Source organism: Daphnia pulicaria, chromosome 10, assembly GCF_021234035.1.
Source record: "Daphnia pulicaria isolate SC F1-1A chromosome 10, SC_F0-13Bv2, whole genome shotgun sequence".
Classification (NCBI taxonomy): Eukaryota; Metazoa; Arthropoda; class Branchiopoda; order Diplostraca; family Daphniidae; genus Daphnia; species Daphnia pulicaria.
This window is the reverse complement of record NC_060922.1, coordinates 6,149,006-6,165,156: the sequence shown is the minus strand read 5'-3', so window position 1 is coordinate 6,165,156 and position 16,151 is coordinate 6,149,006. Positions and strand designations below refer to the sequence as shown.

The 16,151-nt window shown below is 40.7% G+C and overlaps 3 protein-coding genes and 1 long non-coding RNA gene across 9 annotated transcripts; 2 read left to right on the top strand and 2 right to left on the bottom strand.

Moving 5' to 3' along the window:
• Window positions 1-1,329: 1,329 nt before the first annotated feature.
• On the top strand, window positions 1,330-3,440 carry LOC124314755. The gene is made up of 2 exons (XM_046780100.1): window positions 1,330-1,683; window positions 1,763-3,440. Exons 1-2 carry the CDS (start codon window positions 1,646-1,648, stop codon window positions 2,844-2,846), a joined length of 1,122 nt encoding a protein of 373 aa, XP_046636056.1. The 5' UTR covers window positions 1,330-1,645; the 3' UTR covers window positions 2,847-3,440.
• Window positions 3,441-3,530: 90 nt separating this feature from the next.
• Window positions 3,531-5,281, bottom strand: LOC124314759 (actinia tenebrosa protease inhibitors-like). Its single transcript, XM_046780107.1, has 5 exons — window positions 5,072-5,281; window positions 4,727-5,005; window positions 4,365-4,643; window positions 4,053-4,280; window positions 3,531-3,980 (listed from the first exon to the last, which is right to left on the bottom strand). The coding sequence occupies exons 1-5, from the start codon at window positions 5,133-5,135 to the stop codon at window positions 3,727-3,729; spliced, it is 1,104 nt and encodes a 367-aa protein (XP_046636063.1). The 5' UTR covers window positions 5,136-5,281; the 3' UTR covers window positions 3,531-3,726.
• Window positions 5,282-5,580: 299 nt separating this feature from the next.
• Window positions 5,581-7,509, top strand: LOC124314933. 3 transcript variants are annotated; one of them, XR_006911383.1, is made up of 7 exons: window positions 5,583-5,694; window positions 5,856-5,963; window positions 6,032-6,171; window positions 6,240-6,442; window positions 6,595-7,097; window positions 7,164-7,295; window positions 7,359-7,509. It is a non-coding gene; the product is annotated as an uncharacterized LOC124314933 (long non-coding RNA). The 3 variants fall into 3 exon arrangements; XR_006911382.1 differs by having other exon boundaries at window positions 5,581-5,963; window positions 7,170-7,295; XR_006911381.1 differs by having other exon boundaries at window positions 5,581-5,963.
• A 307-nt stretch (window positions 7,510-7,816) lies between these two features.
• On the bottom strand, window positions 7,817-12,891 carry LOC124314737. Of its 4 annotated transcripts, XM_046780076.1 has the most exons (8): window positions 12,696-12,891; window positions 12,380-12,464; window positions 10,638-12,179; window positions 10,484-10,552; window positions 10,256-10,417; window positions 9,951-10,191; window positions 9,053-9,261; window positions 7,817-8,985 (listed from the first exon to the last, which is right to left on the bottom strand). In XM_046780076.1, exons 7-8 carry the CDS (start codon window positions 9,153-9,155, stop codon window positions 7,817-7,819), a joined length of 1,272 nt encoding a protein of 423 aa, XP_046636032.1. In that variant the 5' UTR covers window positions 9,156-9,261; window positions 9,951-10,191; window positions 10,256-10,417; window positions 10,484-10,552; window positions 10,638-12,179; window positions 12,380-12,464; window positions 12,696-12,891. The 4 variants fall into 4 exon arrangements, with proteins under 4 accessions (XP_046636032.1, XP_046636030.1, XP_046636029.1 ...); XM_046780074.1 differs by having other exon boundaries at window positions 9,682-10,191; window positions 10,484-12,179; XM_046780073.1 differs by having other exon boundaries at window positions 10,484-12,179.
• Window positions 12,892-16,151: the final 3,260 nt, after the last annotated feature.

Here is a 16,151-nt window from a genome sequence, read left to right as displayed (position 1 = left end):
ACTAATTAGAAGATTAGTGTCGTCTGCTCCCGAGTCCCGTCGGCCCTAAAAGCATGTAAAAGTTTCGATAAAGAGAAGAAGTTTAATATTCTAAAGAAAACGGAACGCTAGGAAACGTGCCTGTACGAAACAAATAAAAAGTTTACCCAAATAAAATTATAAAAATCAACTACTCAAAAATGACAAGTGCATGATCGTCGTGTGAACTCGTCGCTGAGCACTCACATGCTCTCCACTCACGTGCTGTTGGTAAATAAAACTAAGAATATAGAATGATGATTATGAGAGCTTAAATAGAAAAGTCAAACACTTTCCAGATTTGAGAACTGACTAGCATTTGTCATGTAGGCCTAAGCCACCTGTCGAATGTTGATGCATGGCAGTTTGTTTGTACCAGCATATAATTCAATGGTTTGCACTAATAATGTAACCTTTTCCTTTGTGTAGATTTGAAACCTGAGCAAGTCATCATCACTGACTAAAAATGCCATCATAACCGCAAGGATGCCAGTTTTGCTTTTGCCAAACCTGGCATCAGCTACAGTCCCAGTATCATCGCTAGGGTAATGATTTTCACTACTTTTTATTCCTGTCACGGTGACAGTGTCACCTGCTAGATATTTTAATTATACATGACTTGGATGAATGCAGAGTATTGCGTGAGATTCTCCCATTTCTTAAAACTTAAGGTTAATTTACTGTCTTACTTTCACACTCTTTTCAACTTCTCCTTACTTGTTGTTTGCAAATAATTTTCGTAACCCATTTCTATATTCTTTCTTAGATAAACAGCATCCTGATTGAAGAAACAGAACCGGAGAAACTATCGATGTTGGCCGAGTTACGGATCTCTTCTTCCCCTTTCTTTAAATGTCCTCGTGTACACCCATGCGAGTGTGGGGGTATTCACGAGGACCCAGCCCCTTTTTCCTATCCTGCCTGGTGGATCCGTGGATTCATCTCTTCTACAGATGGAGCCCTCGTTGATGCCTGGCTGTGGATTTTCCAGGATTAAAGGTAGGACAAATTAATCTCTATTCTTCGTCTTTGACTATTTGTTGATGTTGATTCTAAATCGTTATCGTACGGAATACGATTATTCCTGAGCAAGGCGGCTCGCTAGGCGGTGGGACTGTTTTCTCTTGCCGTTTTTGTTTAACTCAGTTAGGTTTCATTTAATTACTTATTTGTAGAACGACTGCAAATCAGGCTTGTTTTGTTTTGTACCTCATAATTTTGTCTGTGGCTAAACCATCATATTCGAAAATATTTGAACTTACAACACTTTAAGCAAAGTGCAACTAGAAATTTTATGGTCAAGAGGGACCTGCCGCCACACCGGCATCTCCTTGTTGTCTTCGAAATATTTTTTCAGTAAGAAAAGTGATTTGGTGGCAGACTTGCGCGCCCATGTCATGTACGTATGGGCCTATATCTTGGGCGCACTTCTTCTGCACATCATATCTCAGCATGTACTGTAACGCAGTATAAAACTACCTGTCACGAAGCATATGTTTGTACACAAACAACTCCCAATCGTCTGGTATATGGCCAGCCACTTTTTCGTTCTCGCCATTTATTGACAATCGCGACCAATACTATTCATATTTATCCGATTGACTTTCTTTGAAGGGGTCATCATGGAATGGAGAAATTTGTTAACCTCTTCAAAATCTGGCAAAGGTTTGTAAATCTTTTATTATAAAAGAAAAATTTCTATCAAATGTTTCAGCTATTAGTCAAATTTTGAACCCTTTTTTAGAATGATGAATCAAACTGAAGAGCTTGAAAGTATTCTCGATTTCCAGAATGCAACCAGCGGTAGTGTGAAGGCCATCAAAATCAATGTATTTATTATGTTTGCTCATTTTATCTGTTGCGTCAACGTGTTTATAGCCAGCGTCATCGTTTCCATGCGGAGACTGCGGAGCAAACCGCGCAACATCTTACTCCTTGGGCTCATACTCTCCGATCTCTCAGCGTTCGTGCCGGTGCTTATAGAATTCGCTTATTTGCATTTCCCAAGTCTAGAGCTCTGTCAAACCTACGTCGCCATCTCCGGCTTGCCGTACATCCTATTCTTGATCCATACGCTTTTAGCTTTGGTTGACAGGTACACTGCTATAGCGCATCCACTTTGGCATTTCAATCAAGTCACGCCCGTTTTAATCGTCCGTTGTCAGCTCGTAGCCTCGTTAACCGCTTCTTTCGTCTACAAATTCCCTTACGTCGTTCAGTTTTTACCGCTCAGCTGCGAATTGCAATTGCTCCAAGAGTCCAACTCCATCGCGTTTACGTTGATGATTTTGTTTTCTAGCTGCATCCTGGCCCACGTCATCGTCTACCGACAGACGAAGAGAGTCCTTGCCAATTACGTACCAAAAGGGTGGAAGCGAGAGACTTTCACGAGTTCCAAGAATGAAAAGCGAGCAGCAGTCGTCACGCGTTCCGAAGGTGTCCAATCTCTCCAACAGCAGCCATTGCCGATTTTCCAGCAGCCTCTTTCTTCGATGAATAGCGAAGTTACGCAGCAGCAGCAGGTGCCAGTTGACGAGATGGGCATTCACATATCCGATCGCCGAGTCAGCCAGTTGGAAGTGGAGGCGACTCGGACGATGATAGTCAACGTGACGTCCCTTTCCATTATGACAGGTCCCTTTATATTGTTCACCTTGACCGTCTTCCTCTGCCGATTTAGCGGCGAGGAACAAGTCTGCAGTTCTCTTGCGTGGCTGGCTCCCTATTTGAAAGAATTGGTAGTTTTACACGCCGTTTATCATCCAGCAATTCAATTATCCCGCAGTTCGGAACTCTCGTCAGCTATGAAGCAGTGGCTCAATGGGTAACGACCTCCAGTGGTTTCTATTACCCAACAGCAAGTCCCAAAACCCTTCGATATTGCGCTTACCTATGAAAACCGCTTTAACAATTGTTATTCTCATGTCTTTAGCACGTATTCGATGTTTATCAATAGCGGACTGGAATTGTTCAGGAAGCGTGGCTATATTATCGCCAGTATGTGATAAAGTGACGGCATTGCTATATTTGTTCCATATTGTTCAATGTAAACTTGAAGCTTAAAGAATAACAAATTTCAGAATTTGAAATGTTAAACCTTTTTATAGTTTCTGCTGATTTGTTTACACAGCGTCACAATGGAGCAAAACTAGATGTTAAGTCGGGATTCTGTTTATAGAATAATTCCTCTCGACATGCTTTTCATTCTCACACCACATCACCTGGAATTTCTCACGGTGTAAACTTCGAGAACACGTTTCCTTTTACGTCTCTAATATCACCTTTTCTTATGTGCCATTCAAACTTTCTCCAACTGTGTAATCTTCTTTTCCTCTGTCAGCAGACCATTTTATAAATCGATCGACTTCGGCGACTCAGAAAGCCTCTTATCAACTTCAATTTAAGATTATTATTTTGACGGTGAATATCGTCACTTGTCCAAGCTTATTAGTTTTTGTAACTTTTACTGAATGACGCATTAATTTCGGAATAGTAGAGTAGTAGACTAGTGGTAGAACGAATAGAAACAAGTGTATTGAGATTTATCGAGAATAAGGTCAGTCTATAATAAACAGGAATTTGAAAATTGAGCCAGGAGAATCATGTAATATAATCGTGAGAACAAAAGACACCGATTTGAAAGGAAATAAATATCCGTTTTTAATCAGTCATTCAGAATTTGAAGGCTAACGATGACTTTCTTTTTTTTTAAATCTCTTCCGACTCGGCCGAAACTGGTAGTAATTCGTCCTCGGACATGCCCAATCCGACCTCTGGACCGGAGCAGGCCAATTGACAAGCTTTCTCCGAGATGAATCTGTTATCGTTGCCGCGACATCCGCCGTAGTTAAAAGGTGTGCAGACTCCAGTCGTTGCATCGAAAAAGAATATCGGAATAGATGCCCGGCAAGGTCCGATGACTTTTGGTTGCAAACACGGAGGGGGAGGACTTGATGCTGGGCCTATAATTCATCCAATCAAAAATAACCCGTGATGCCTGGAGACATTTAAGTGAAAAATGGTCTGTATCATACCACTAGTAGTAGGTTCAGGACCGCAGGCCGTATTGCATTCGTCCTCCGAGTTGAATAGGTTGGCTGTTTTACCACATCCCTCATACAGGAAAGGCCTGCACTCACCGGCTGTCGAATCGAAAGTCCAGGAAGGAATGAAAGCCAAGCAACTGGAGTTATTAATTAGCTCAACCGGAGGTAAACTGCATTTCTCCTCTTTCGTCATTTGGACAACAGTTACTTTCTCCGCTGCAACGCAATCAAAGTCGTTGGAAAGAAGAGATTAAAAAATCGAAAGTTATACTTTAATGTCACTAATTAACCGTTTTTTACCTGCAGCAGAAATTGTGACGGCAGACGCATTGGTTGTCGAATTGGCGAATTGCGGCCGAGTGAGAGGGGCTTGCTCTATGCGATTACACTTGAAATCGCATTCGTGGTACGATTTAAATCTGTTGTCGTTGCCACCGCATCCACCGTAATTAAAAGGCGTACATTGTCCCGTTTGCATGTCGAAAAAATAACTCGGAATGGAGGCACGACAAGAGCCGACGGCTTTCGGTTGCATACACGGAGTTGATGGGTCGCTTTCACTGATTTTCTGCTGTAATCCTGTATTATTATTATGCCATCAAGTTTCAGAAAATTTTTAGACTAAAAATTTGAAGCTATATGCCAGGATAATATTCGTTTACCTTGTTTGTTGCATCTAGCCAGACAAGCAAATTCATTTCTGAATAGGTTCTTGGTGCCCCAACAACCGTCCCAGAAAAACTTTTTGCAAGAACTTGACTGGACGTGGTAATACCATCGTGGAATAAATCCACTGCAATGTCGCTGATTCGTGGAGTAGTTGATGGGAGGTAATTTGCAGATTCCAACATCGGTTATGCTTTCGCCTTCGGTTACATTGCCGTCGTCGTCGTTAGCGGCAACACCGTCAACGTAATTCTCTTCAGACGATTCTGATAAGGCTATACGCAGGCAGCAACACGTAATGAGTAAATTGAAATTCCAATGTAAAATAATTACGATCTTACGGAGATTCGCCGCTGCAGTTGACGTCAACACGCACAAAAAAATTATCCATTTGAGCGAGTCCATGAAAAAATCGAAAATTTCCGAGGTTAAAAATAATCAATGCACTCAACTGAATTTTCCAAACGAAACTGAAACTATATTCACTCTCCTACAGCTTGTCGTTGGTTCCGTTCGACAGGGCGAAGGACCGACGGCTTTCTGAAGTCATTACTATCGAAATCACGCCGATGTTATTGCAAACCAGTTTATTCCGTTATAAGTTGGAGAAATCTGAAGTCCATTTTCACTTTTCCTTCTCTTTTTTTTATAGAGGCGTATCAAAATTGTGTTCAGATTTCTAGGCATTCAAACAAAAACGTAATTTATTCTTTTATTCATTAACGTATTTTTCTGTTTTCTGGTCGGTCCTTTTTTTGTCATCGTGTGTGGTGGATTGGGATGGATTAATTATATTAAATATTTTCTTAATTTATAATATCAATTTTTTTTTAATGTATTTTATTTTCTATTTTGGATTAATTCAGTGCGATTCAGAAATCGCGCCACTTTGGTTGAGAATTTCGTCGCTGCATTCGGATTGTCATGACAACGAAATGAGAATCTGGAGTCTGAAGCTCTGGAGGTAAACATTTCAAAAAATGGCCTCCCTCCTTGAACAATGTGGTTGTCGTGATCGGAAATGTCTTCATTGACTACGCGTTGTATACGTGCTTGTGCTGAATATTTACCACACTCGTTTGTTTTTACATTGACGACACGTTCTGGATTGGATTTTTTTTCTAGTTTGCTTAAAATCATGGAAAGATTTTGTACCCTTCCTTGAGCAGCACTAAATTGTTGGTGCTTGCAGCAAAACTCCTTCTAGAGTTAATTGTTCACAAGAGTTGTTGGGTAAAGATAATTTTTTTTTCTTTCAGTTTATTCAAGTGATATTAATAATTTTCCTGAAATTTGTTTAGGTTTGGAAATCAGTTTCTAATTCTGTGGATGGATTCTATTGGAAATACAAAGGCAATATTGCCACCGATTTCCACTGTTGTTACGTAGAGGTGGGAGGAGATCAAATTTGTGTGTTGCTGTCATACACATTATTTTAATGGTAGGCCTATAGATCTTTCAATATTCTCAATTTAGTTCAGATTGATTTTCTTTTCCAACATTTCACAGATGAATGGTTTTCCAGAAGTTTCATCAAAATGTCTTGGTGTGGTGTTAATTTATGACCAAGGTGCCGTTCCTCTCCTTCTTATGCTGGCAATGGATGATCCTTTCAATTATTCAACTTTAAAAAATCAAATGGAGAAATTTCTTCTTTAACAACAACAAAAGTCCCTGGTTATGAGGACTGGATTCATGCACTAGTGTTTAAGGTACTACTCTTAATGTTATTATGACTATGAAAAGGAATAACTTCGCGTCCCGTTGATGGTACGATTTGTTACTTTTAACATGATTAGATTTTTTTTTTATGTTTTTCGTTTTAATTATTTATTATTCATTATTTCATTTTTCGATTCAAAAGAAGTTCACCAATTCGGAAACGAATCAAGTAGAATTCTGCTGGAGAGACCCTCTTTGCGAAGACCCTCTTTGCGAAGACCCTCTTTGCGAAGACCCATGGCCTTCTGGTATGCATGAACAAAACCCATAGTGAAAAAAATTTCAGCACCTTCAGGTCTCTGTCTCAAGTAAATCGCCCTACCATGTCGAAATCCAAATACGTCCGCCCACCTACCGTTTCTACTCTTCACAACTTTGCAGCAAACGACAATCGCTCAATTGTTATAGCCACAACTGCCGTTCGATCGCAGACCGATCGCCCATCAATCCGCTGTTAATGAACCGATCGCTTTTCCTGCTTACCAATTACCATCGCAGTCCTATCTACCACCACCTGCACAAAAACCTACCACGGCTCGTCAAGTGACTCCGGCCCAGCAACCTGCCCGCCCTGCATACCTAGCTGCTAACAAGCTTCATCTGCTTTTCAACCTCAATAGCAAGCACTCAGAGCCAGCAGATAAAGTAAAAATTTTTAAAACTAAATCGCCTGAGAAAATTAAAGATTACAAAATCAACAATTTGTTTGAGTTGTAGCACTATTCCAGGTCCTCCAGTTCCGTCTCATGCTAAATGCACGGAGGAATTCAGTAGTGTTAATGGTGTTATGGTAAACACACCTCTTTGGCTTTCGAGAAGAAATATCGTCGTGTCCAGTTGATGGTAATGTTCGTTTAAGTGCAAACTATCGAGAAGGAGTAACAGATGATCTTTATGTTTCCACAGCGTTGTTTGGATACGGAGAACAACCAAGAAGGATTTTTTTGCAGAGGTCCATTCGGGTCCATAGTATAACGACCCATGGCCTGCTGGTTGCCTATGCCGTAACGAATTCGAATCGGATAACACGATTATAAGTTGCATTGTGCTAGAGTCTTGGAAAGTTTGAAGAGATTGACATTCATGTTAAAAGCTAACAAACCGTACCTTGTTGCCCAATGTTGGATGAATTGAATGAAATTTAGAATTAAAGTATATAGTTCATTTAAAGCTTTCGAAAAATTAAAAATAAGAATCTTGGCCTGCCTGATGAAATCTGATTTGTGGAAACACACCGATATATATTATAATACATTAAGTTTCAAGTAAAAAAATATGGGTGTTAACGGTATTATGAGGTACACGTACAATAAACAATGCCAGAATAAGGTCACTTTAGAGAAGCTTGGCTATACATCAACAAGTTAACGTTTTTTCTGGATCTTGCGGTTGTAGGAATTTCGACGTCGGGCTTTCAAAAAGAAATTGTTTAGAGTTCCGTAGAGGTCCTTTAATTTAATTGGTCCGGGATCACTGAATTGATTTGAATAGGAAGGAAATAAATTGCCAAATAGAGCGGAATAGGGTTTGACATTCAGGTCCATGTTGTACGAATAATTCGGATTGTCGCTAAGGCGATAATAGTCCTCAATAGTTGTACTATGGTATTCTGGCTGAGGCAACGCTGGGCCGGCTTTGTATTTGCCGTATGGTAATTTTACTTGATTCGAGAGATAATGGGGTACTGAATTTCCATGTGATTTGATCCTCGCCAAAGCCAATGTCTTCTTCCTGAATGGCCCGTGTGACCGGCGTCTCAAGGCGATGACAAATGGGATCCAAATAGGAAGACTTAGGCAGAAAATGCCGGCGACGACCAATGCGAAACTGAGAAAAAAAGCGAACGGGTTTGCAATCGACGTTGAGGATATATCGCCACCAGTTATGCCACCGCTACTGATAGAGTCGCTAGACGACGAAGAACTGGATGATGTGGAACTGGATGATGAGGAAGGAGAAGTGAAAAGAATGTTGGCCAAGTTGGAGACGACAGGCGAATCAACAAGGACTTCAGGTTCCGCTTCAACAGCTTCAACTTGGGGTGGAGGTTTGACGATGACAACATCCATGTCCTTGTCGACGAAATTCAAATCGTCGATCAATCCGCCAGTTGACACTAAGCCGATGTTGGTCTGCAATTGGGACAACACGTCACTGAACGTTGAATCCAGTTCTCCTTGGTCAGCCGTCGGGAACAGGACAACTGGGACGCTGGTTTCTCCAATCAAAGCAGGCGATGATGTGATACTTGGAGTAATTGTCGCATGCTGCTGCCCATCAGACAGTATCGGACAGTCAGAACTTCCTTTGATTAAATTCGGCAAACCATTGTGATGGCCGACATAATGGTTATTGGATCCAAATGAAGATTCCGACGAGGGATAGACTACGAGTCCGTGACCATGAGTGTACTTGCGCGTCGCGCCGCTATCGGAAACACCAACGGACAGCGGAAGTTTTGATTCTACTCCATTATAGTCCATGTCACTCTCTTCAACTAATTGCGAGTTTTCGTTGTCGAATTCAGTGGGGGCTAGACGTGAGAATAAATAAGACAATTCATCAAAAAATAAAGAAAATATTTATAGATATTATGGTACCATCGTTTTGTTGGGGTGGTGAGGCTGAGGAGACCATCTGCATACCAAAGCCTGACACCAATATAAACAGAGCCAGCAAAACTTTCACGACTGACCACCGCATCTTATTTCGTCTAATTCTTCGGCAATGTTATCAGCTTTTTTTGTGGTGTCTCTCCTTATGTATTTCTTTTTACACAAAGCACGGTGGCATTATTTCCAAGTAGAACCTAAACACACAAATCAAGAAAAAGGAAATCAGCCGGAGTGGTAAGTCTTGATCGCGTCACATCGGTAATTGAACTAACAAATATAGTCGCCCAAAACCAATGATGAGGAATGACAAATTTCTGCAATACAACTGTCCCAGTTAAAAGCTACTTAGTAACCCAGCGGATGGCGATATCTAATAGACGATGATGCATTGATGCCATTCTTCTTTGATCATTTCCTGTTATAGTTCAACTATTATGTAATGGAACAAACACGGTAGCATTTTAGGGTATTGTACGCTGATGTTCCGGACGGGGAATACCAGTATAGCATAGGCAGCCAAGTGGAATCGATGTTTCCTTTTTTTTTTCACGAATGATTTGTCTCAATCTATCCCGTTAAGTGATATAACTGTTTCTACTTGTTGCGAAACTTACCCACTGTTTGCTGCGGTTGTAATTTGAATTCCAAATTTCCAACAGAAAATCCTAAATCAGGCACGAATATGTCTGTTGTGTTTGATAGAATCTATTTTTTTTTTTTTTTTTTTTTCTTGTCACTTTTCGCGCCAGTATTTTTTTGAATTTTTGCAGGCGATAGGAAAATAGAAAACTTAATGCACTTGATTCCGTTTTACAATCGAGCGGAGAAGAGAGGTTCAATCCAAAAAAGGAAAAAAGAGGGAAGAATAAAAAAAGAGCCGTACCGGACGAACGAACGATTAGCGCTGAGATGAGACAGCGAGAGACTGAAATGATCAGCGGCACGGACCATCACCTATATATAGTCTATTTACGGGTGAAAGTCTGTTCTCCTCTTCCTGCCTCGAGAGGACAATATTACAGTCCCAAGTCGAGTCCAACATTGGCGATTGACCAGTTCTGTCGAATGCACGTGAAGATGTTGTGGGTATCTAGGTCAGCAAAACGCTCCACCATTAGGCCTACCTATAATGCAATAGATGTAATATGTAATAATATATTACAAGTCAAGAACATAACTACTATGTACCCAGCGGCTGCTTCTGTTAAACGTGCCGTGACTCAATCGGAACCATCTTTTAATGTGGAAAGAGTGAACGAGGAGGAGTTGCAGCTTTCCGTGAGAACTGGAGCCTATGCTAATCATGCCGCATGAAACAACATGAAGATATGAGTTCGAAGAAAATGTACACTGCAGAAAAAAAAGTAAAATTTGTTAAAAATTCGGGAAAAAAATGGGAAAAAGGAAAATCGAGACCTTATTCGAGGTATAATAAATCAACACCTCTCCGACTCATTAGCGAACTGTAGCCTATTTTATGGATGACTTGTTACAAGATTTGTAAGAATGAATACCTGTGGTTGTTGCTGAGCAGCAGCAGCGCAACAGCAGACATAAATAGAATTGTTACCGTGGAACTATTGTTCGCCGATGAGAAAGGCGACGTGATATAGTGTTGTATCATTCGGCCGTTAAAACACGTTTCTCCCACCACATTGTATGAGTGTAAAAGACGAGGAAAGAGAAAAGATGAGGCATATTTGTATCAGACTGCTAGTCTAAAAATATCTCTAAATAAACGGTCCCACATTATTGGATTATTGCAGATGTTGACCTAATTCAATAAAACAAGTTTCTTTTTTTAAATTGATATCACAAAGTACGGCTCAGTATTAAACATTTTCACTCCCACAATTTCGAAATTAATGATAACTGACTTGCCCCACTTCTTTGACTTTTCTTCTCCATTTCTCTCGCTTTTACCGCCAAATACGAGGAGGACGATACCTTTACTAACATTTGATTAACGTGCGATATCGCAGGTGGTGTATCTATATGGGCCTAATTAAAATACCCTCTTTTGCCAGCAGAGCCATAAATTGGGCTTAGTTAACAATCTATAACGAATTATAGACCACATCGATAACTATTCTTTTTTTTTTGCGACTATACTTTCTTCTACAGGTAAAACTATTAATAGGCTATTTTTTACTTGATTTCGTACCCGATGTGAAATCATTGCAAAAATGTTTACCGCGAATTTGAGTCGATTTCACTGAGTTTTTTTTAACGCTGTAGTAACAATGGTTAAAAATAAAGTATTGCAAATGGATGCCCCAAAATAACTACATTAGGACCCGAAGAAATCTATTTCTACAAATATTAGAAAAGCATTAAGTGTCGGCACTTCCGTACAAAAATGTATGGGCAGTTCATGTCATCATTGAATGTCATCATAGTTCATTAGATCATATGAACATTAAGAAGATATCTGAAAAGAAAAGCGGAACTTATTTGCCTCGGTGCATTCTCAAATGCACTGGAACCGTGCGTCAATCAGTGAAACGATTTCGATATGTTATTAGACCACGTGAAAGCGTGGTCCTGAATCACTGCCTTCGTGTGAAAAACGCTTCACAAACTACCATCAAAGTTACCGTTAAGCTTTTAAAAAATATTTCCACAACAGTCACAGACTCACAGCAGGGAACACAGTCAGTGTTGTGATAAAGAAAAAGGAGGTGCCGGTGAGGCGTCATTTCCTCTTGGTCATAAAAATTTCTAGCTGCGCTTTGCTAGTAGTATTTAAAGTAAATATATATTTTTTAATTTTATTGTTGTGAATCGTGCCTGATCTGTAGTCGTTCTAATTTAAAAATGAGTTATTGAATGAATCCTTTCTGAGTAAACAAAAGCGGCAAGAGCAAACAACCGCTGATAAATGTAACAGATAAATGTTTCCTACCTTTAAGCCTGGAAAATACAGCCATGCATCCACAAGGGCTCCATCCGTTGAAAAGTCGAATCCAGCAGGCAGGATAGGAAAAAAGGGGGTCCTCGTGAATACCCCCACACTCTCATGGGTGTACACGAGGACATTTAAAGAAAGGGGAAGAAGAGATACGTAACTCGACCGACATTAGTTTCTCCAAACAAACGAGATGCTGCTTATCTAAATAAAAATAAGAAATGGGTTACGAACAAATATTGACAGAGACAACAAGTAAGGAAAGTTGAAAATGAGACAGTGGCAAATTATGTTAATAATCAGGAGAATTTTAGGGTTCTATGTAATTTACACCACACTTGTACATTGCATCATTATAATATCTAGCAGGGTGACAGGTTAGTAAAATTAAAGAAAATCGTTACCCAAGTGATGATACATTAATGTCAGGTCCAGCAAAAGCAAAACTTGCATAACTTGTGGTTATTGTGGCTAGATCTGGTCTCAAATCTGAACAAATGAAAAGGTTAGTACAAACCGTTGCAAACAAACTGCCATGCATTGACATGGGGCAGCCCCATGCCTAGCATAGTAGCATTTATCATGTAAGTCCCAATGGGGCTTAGTGAGGAACTAAAATTTCATAAATTTGGGACAGGTTTAACCTTTCTATTTAAGCTCCCATAATCATTCTATTAATATATTTGTATTCTTATTTTTTTCTCATGTTCTTTTATTTACCTGCTAAACAGCATGAAGACTGTATTAAGCGGTTCTTTAAAGAGACGCGACACCAGAGTTCAAACGACGACCACATTTTTGCAATTTATTTGTTGTGCTACTTTTCGTGCAGCTACTTTACGTTTCCTAATAAACGATCGTCACGTTATCATTGAAATCTTGAAAACTTCGCGTTTATTCCCAAACTTCTCGTTTTCCAAACTGGTAACTAAACGGGAGCAGACGACACTAATCTTCGCCATCATTAACTATCGATATCAATTATAAATCGACCCCCTACGACGATAAAAGCGGTTTTGCGCTTGACATCCGCTGAACGGATCGGAATTATTTCAGTATTTAATAGTTCGTTTCATCAAGTACACTGAGTCTACCACAGTCGAGATAAAATTTAAAATGTGCACGAAGGCCGCAGATAATTACTCTAGACCAAAACCACCACAATAAGATCCTCCAGGGGGAATCAACTTACAGCTAAATATGAAGTGATTCATTATTATATAATTAGTGTCTGTAATCATGATGCTCTGTTGAATTAATATTTCTTTATTATGTCCATTTTCCCGACATAAGCGCATGAAATGTGATGAAGATTAAATAGTCAGCAATAAATATACTAGCTGTTAACAGTGAGGATTTTTAGAGATAAGACATGAAAAGAATTTAGGTGGCGTCGTTCATCCAGAAGCTGCTGCTTATTATCCACGTTGGATTTCCACTTAACGACGTCGCCAACGTCGGTTAGAGGTGGCAGGTCCGTAAATTTCTTCCGACTTGAGCGGACCGGGATCGCTAAACGGTTCTTCTGAATTGGACGGCATTAAATTGCGCATTAAAATGGAATAGGGGTTGAATTCCATGATGTTGGTGTAGAATGATGAAAAATCGGATTGACTCCGATTGCGTTCAAACTTATTCCGGCGTCTCTTCATTCTAGTAGCGACAAACGGAACCCAAATTGGCAAAGACAGAACGAAGATGCCAATCGCAGCCAATCCGAATGTGTAGAGTGAAGCGAAGGGGTCGAATGACGCCGCAGATATAGTTGAGCCAGTGATCCCTCCGCTGCTGCTTATGGAACCGCTGGACGACGATGAGCTTGATGAAGTCTGGCTGTTGGTGGAGGAATCGGAAATAAATATGTGAGCCAAATTTGATGGAGCGGGTAGGCCTATTGTTGGCCCAGCAGATACTACTGAACTTGGTTTATTTTCTTGATCTGCAGATTCGATAATGACCGCATCAAATGGATCGAGTGACGGCTCGGTGACGCTTTCTTCAGCTACGACGGCCTCCACTGGAAGTGGGGCAATGACGATGTCCGCCATCAATGATCCCAAGTCATCCAACTCCGAGTCCACCTCATCTCCAAAGATTCCCGTTGCTATATACTGGTCGCCAGGGCTGCTGGCAATAACTGGAGAAACATTGTTGTTTTCAATATTATTCGATTCACCGTTTGCGTTTTCATTGGATGAGTCTCCTGCTGGATTCGAAACTTCTAGCGGATTTGCTACAATAATTCCGTGACCGTGAGTGTACTTGAATACATCATCCTCGTCATTATAAGCATCAGTTTTATTTTCTGACGGTATGACAGCTTCGTGGCTGAGAGTATCCTTATGTGTTTCGTCACTGTCGGGCACCTCTTCGGGAGGTAATACGATGATAACGGGGCCGTGAGGGTACTTCTCGACAGTTTCAAGTTCGTCTCCTTTTAGCTCTGACATCAAAGTGTTACTTATCTTGTCTTTGTTGCCGAGCAGGACGTTCATTTCTACATTTTTTTCCATTCTGGTCTCGTTTTCTCCTATTAATTCGCTAGTTTGTGGTGCTGATTGGCTGTACATTAAACGTTCGACGTTTACTTCATTTTCTTCCACAAAATTTCCTTTATCCGTAATGCCATCAGCATGTATTGTCACTTGGCTCTCCTTTCTTCTGTTTTTGTTCCTGGAAAATGCGGAATGGAACCACGGTATCACACGTTTCAAAGCGGTGGCTCGAAAGTTTCTCATCTTTAAATTCGTCGATCGTTTAACGACCGAATGCGCTTTATTGCTGGTGACGCCATTCCTGATAGAATCGATTGGTCTGCTAGCAGACCGAGTAAACTGCAACCACGGCGGTCTTTTGCCGACATTGGAGAATTTGTTTATGTTGGCTGCTGCCGATTGCCAGGGTTTGTTCATCAATTTTGCCAAAAAATCCATGTAACCCAGTGTCCTGAGGCTGGATTTATGGATGTTGTCCTTCCAGCCTTTCGCTTCTTGATCCGGAATGGATCGCTTCTTTCGTCCAACATTGAGAGCAGCAACGATTGGCAACAAAGAGTTAACCTTGCCAATCAAACTATTCCTCGCGGGAATGCCAATCGTAGAGCCGACGGTTTTCATTCCATTCCTGACGACGTTAGCGGCCCTGTTAGTCATGACACTTACCATCTCAGGTACTCTAATTTGGAGCGTCTTTTTGATTGGTTTCCGATTCTCTTGTGGCTTTTCGCTACCATTTTCACTTGCTTTAACCGCTGCAGTCTCAGTTATCTCAAAGCTTTTCCTAATCGATGGTGGTTTGTTGGCAACAAAACGAGCCGGATTAGATGAATATGTTGAATATATTGAGTTCACATCTGAGACACTGGAAAGCGGCCTCGTAGCCAAGGTGGCAACCTTATTGCTAGCACTTGTTTCCATCACTTCCTCCGATGTTTCTTCATCTTCTTCCGATTGGTGATGGAACTCTCCGATATGTGAATTAGGCACTGCATCTTTCTTGTATAGCTGAGCTTTATGGGGCCGCAAATAGTTCTTCTCCATGGCTGTCAACGGTCTGGTTGTCGAAACATACCCATACGTTCCTGGAATTTGAGTTGAATGATGATGCTGTCCTTTGAATTGTTTATTTGCGTCTTGATGAACGACATCGTGATGATGAGCTTCTACGTGATGATGTCCCTTTTCGTGATGGTGGTGATGATGTTGGCCGACTGCAGCGACAGCAGGGACAGCAGGGACTTTATTGCGATTGATTTGCGATTCTCTCAGAGCCACTAGGTAAGAATCTTCCGTTGCAATGCTTGGAATTCCAGTTGAATCGGGAATCCTCGGAGATATTTTGGGGTCAAGTTGTTGCAGTGGGATTTGAAAAATGAATACACGATTGTCGTTCTGCCGGAACATCTGTGATACGGAAGCCATTTCCGACAGCGGAAGTAAGAGAGCCATGAGCAGCACAACCGTCCATAATGACGACGACATCCTCGTCCGCCTCTTTTCTATAGATGACACTGCTGTCTATAACAATATGTGAACGCTTCTTTTAATATTTTAAATAGATGCGGCCAAATTTTCAGCAATAACTGGATTTCGGTAGCTCGATGAACGAAGAGAGCAAAGATGAGACTGAAAGACTTGCAACCACCAACTTGCCACTTTTATAAATATTTTTTTTCTT

What these genes read in the sequence shown, in the direction of transcription:
- LOC124314737 (XM_046780074.1), bottom strand. Translation starts at nt 9,155, where the DNA reads ATGCGGTGGTCAGTCGTGAAAGTTTTGCTGGCTCTGTTTATATTGGTG. An exon ending in ACCACCCCAACAAAACGATG is followed by an intron (nt 8,986 to 9,052) that starts GTACCATAATAT and finishes TCTCACGTCTAG; the next exon opens with CCCCCACTGAATTCGACAAC.
- LOC124314755 (XM_046780100.1), top strand. Translation starts at nt 1,646, where the DNA reads ATGGAGAAATTTGTTAACCTCTTCAAAATCTGGCAAAG. An exon ending in CTCTTCAAAATCTGGCAAAG is followed by an intron (nt 1,684 to 1,762) that starts GTTTGTAAATCT and finishes ACCCTTTTTTAG; the next exon opens with AATGATGAATCAAACTGAAG.
- LOC124314759 (XM_046780107.1), bottom strand. Translation starts at nt 5,135, where the DNA reads ATGGACTCGCTCAAATGGATAATTTTTTTGTGCGTGTTGACGTCAACT. An exon ending in AACTGCAGCGGCGAATCTCC is followed by an intron (nt 5,006 to 5,071) that starts GTAAGATCGTAA and finishes GCCTGCGTATAG; the next exon opens with CCTTATCAGAATCGTCTGAA. An exon ending in TCCTGAACCTACTACTAGTG is followed by an intron (nt 3,981 to 4,052) that starts GTATGATACAGA and finishes GATGAATTATAG; the next exon opens with GCCCAGCATCAAGTCCTCCC.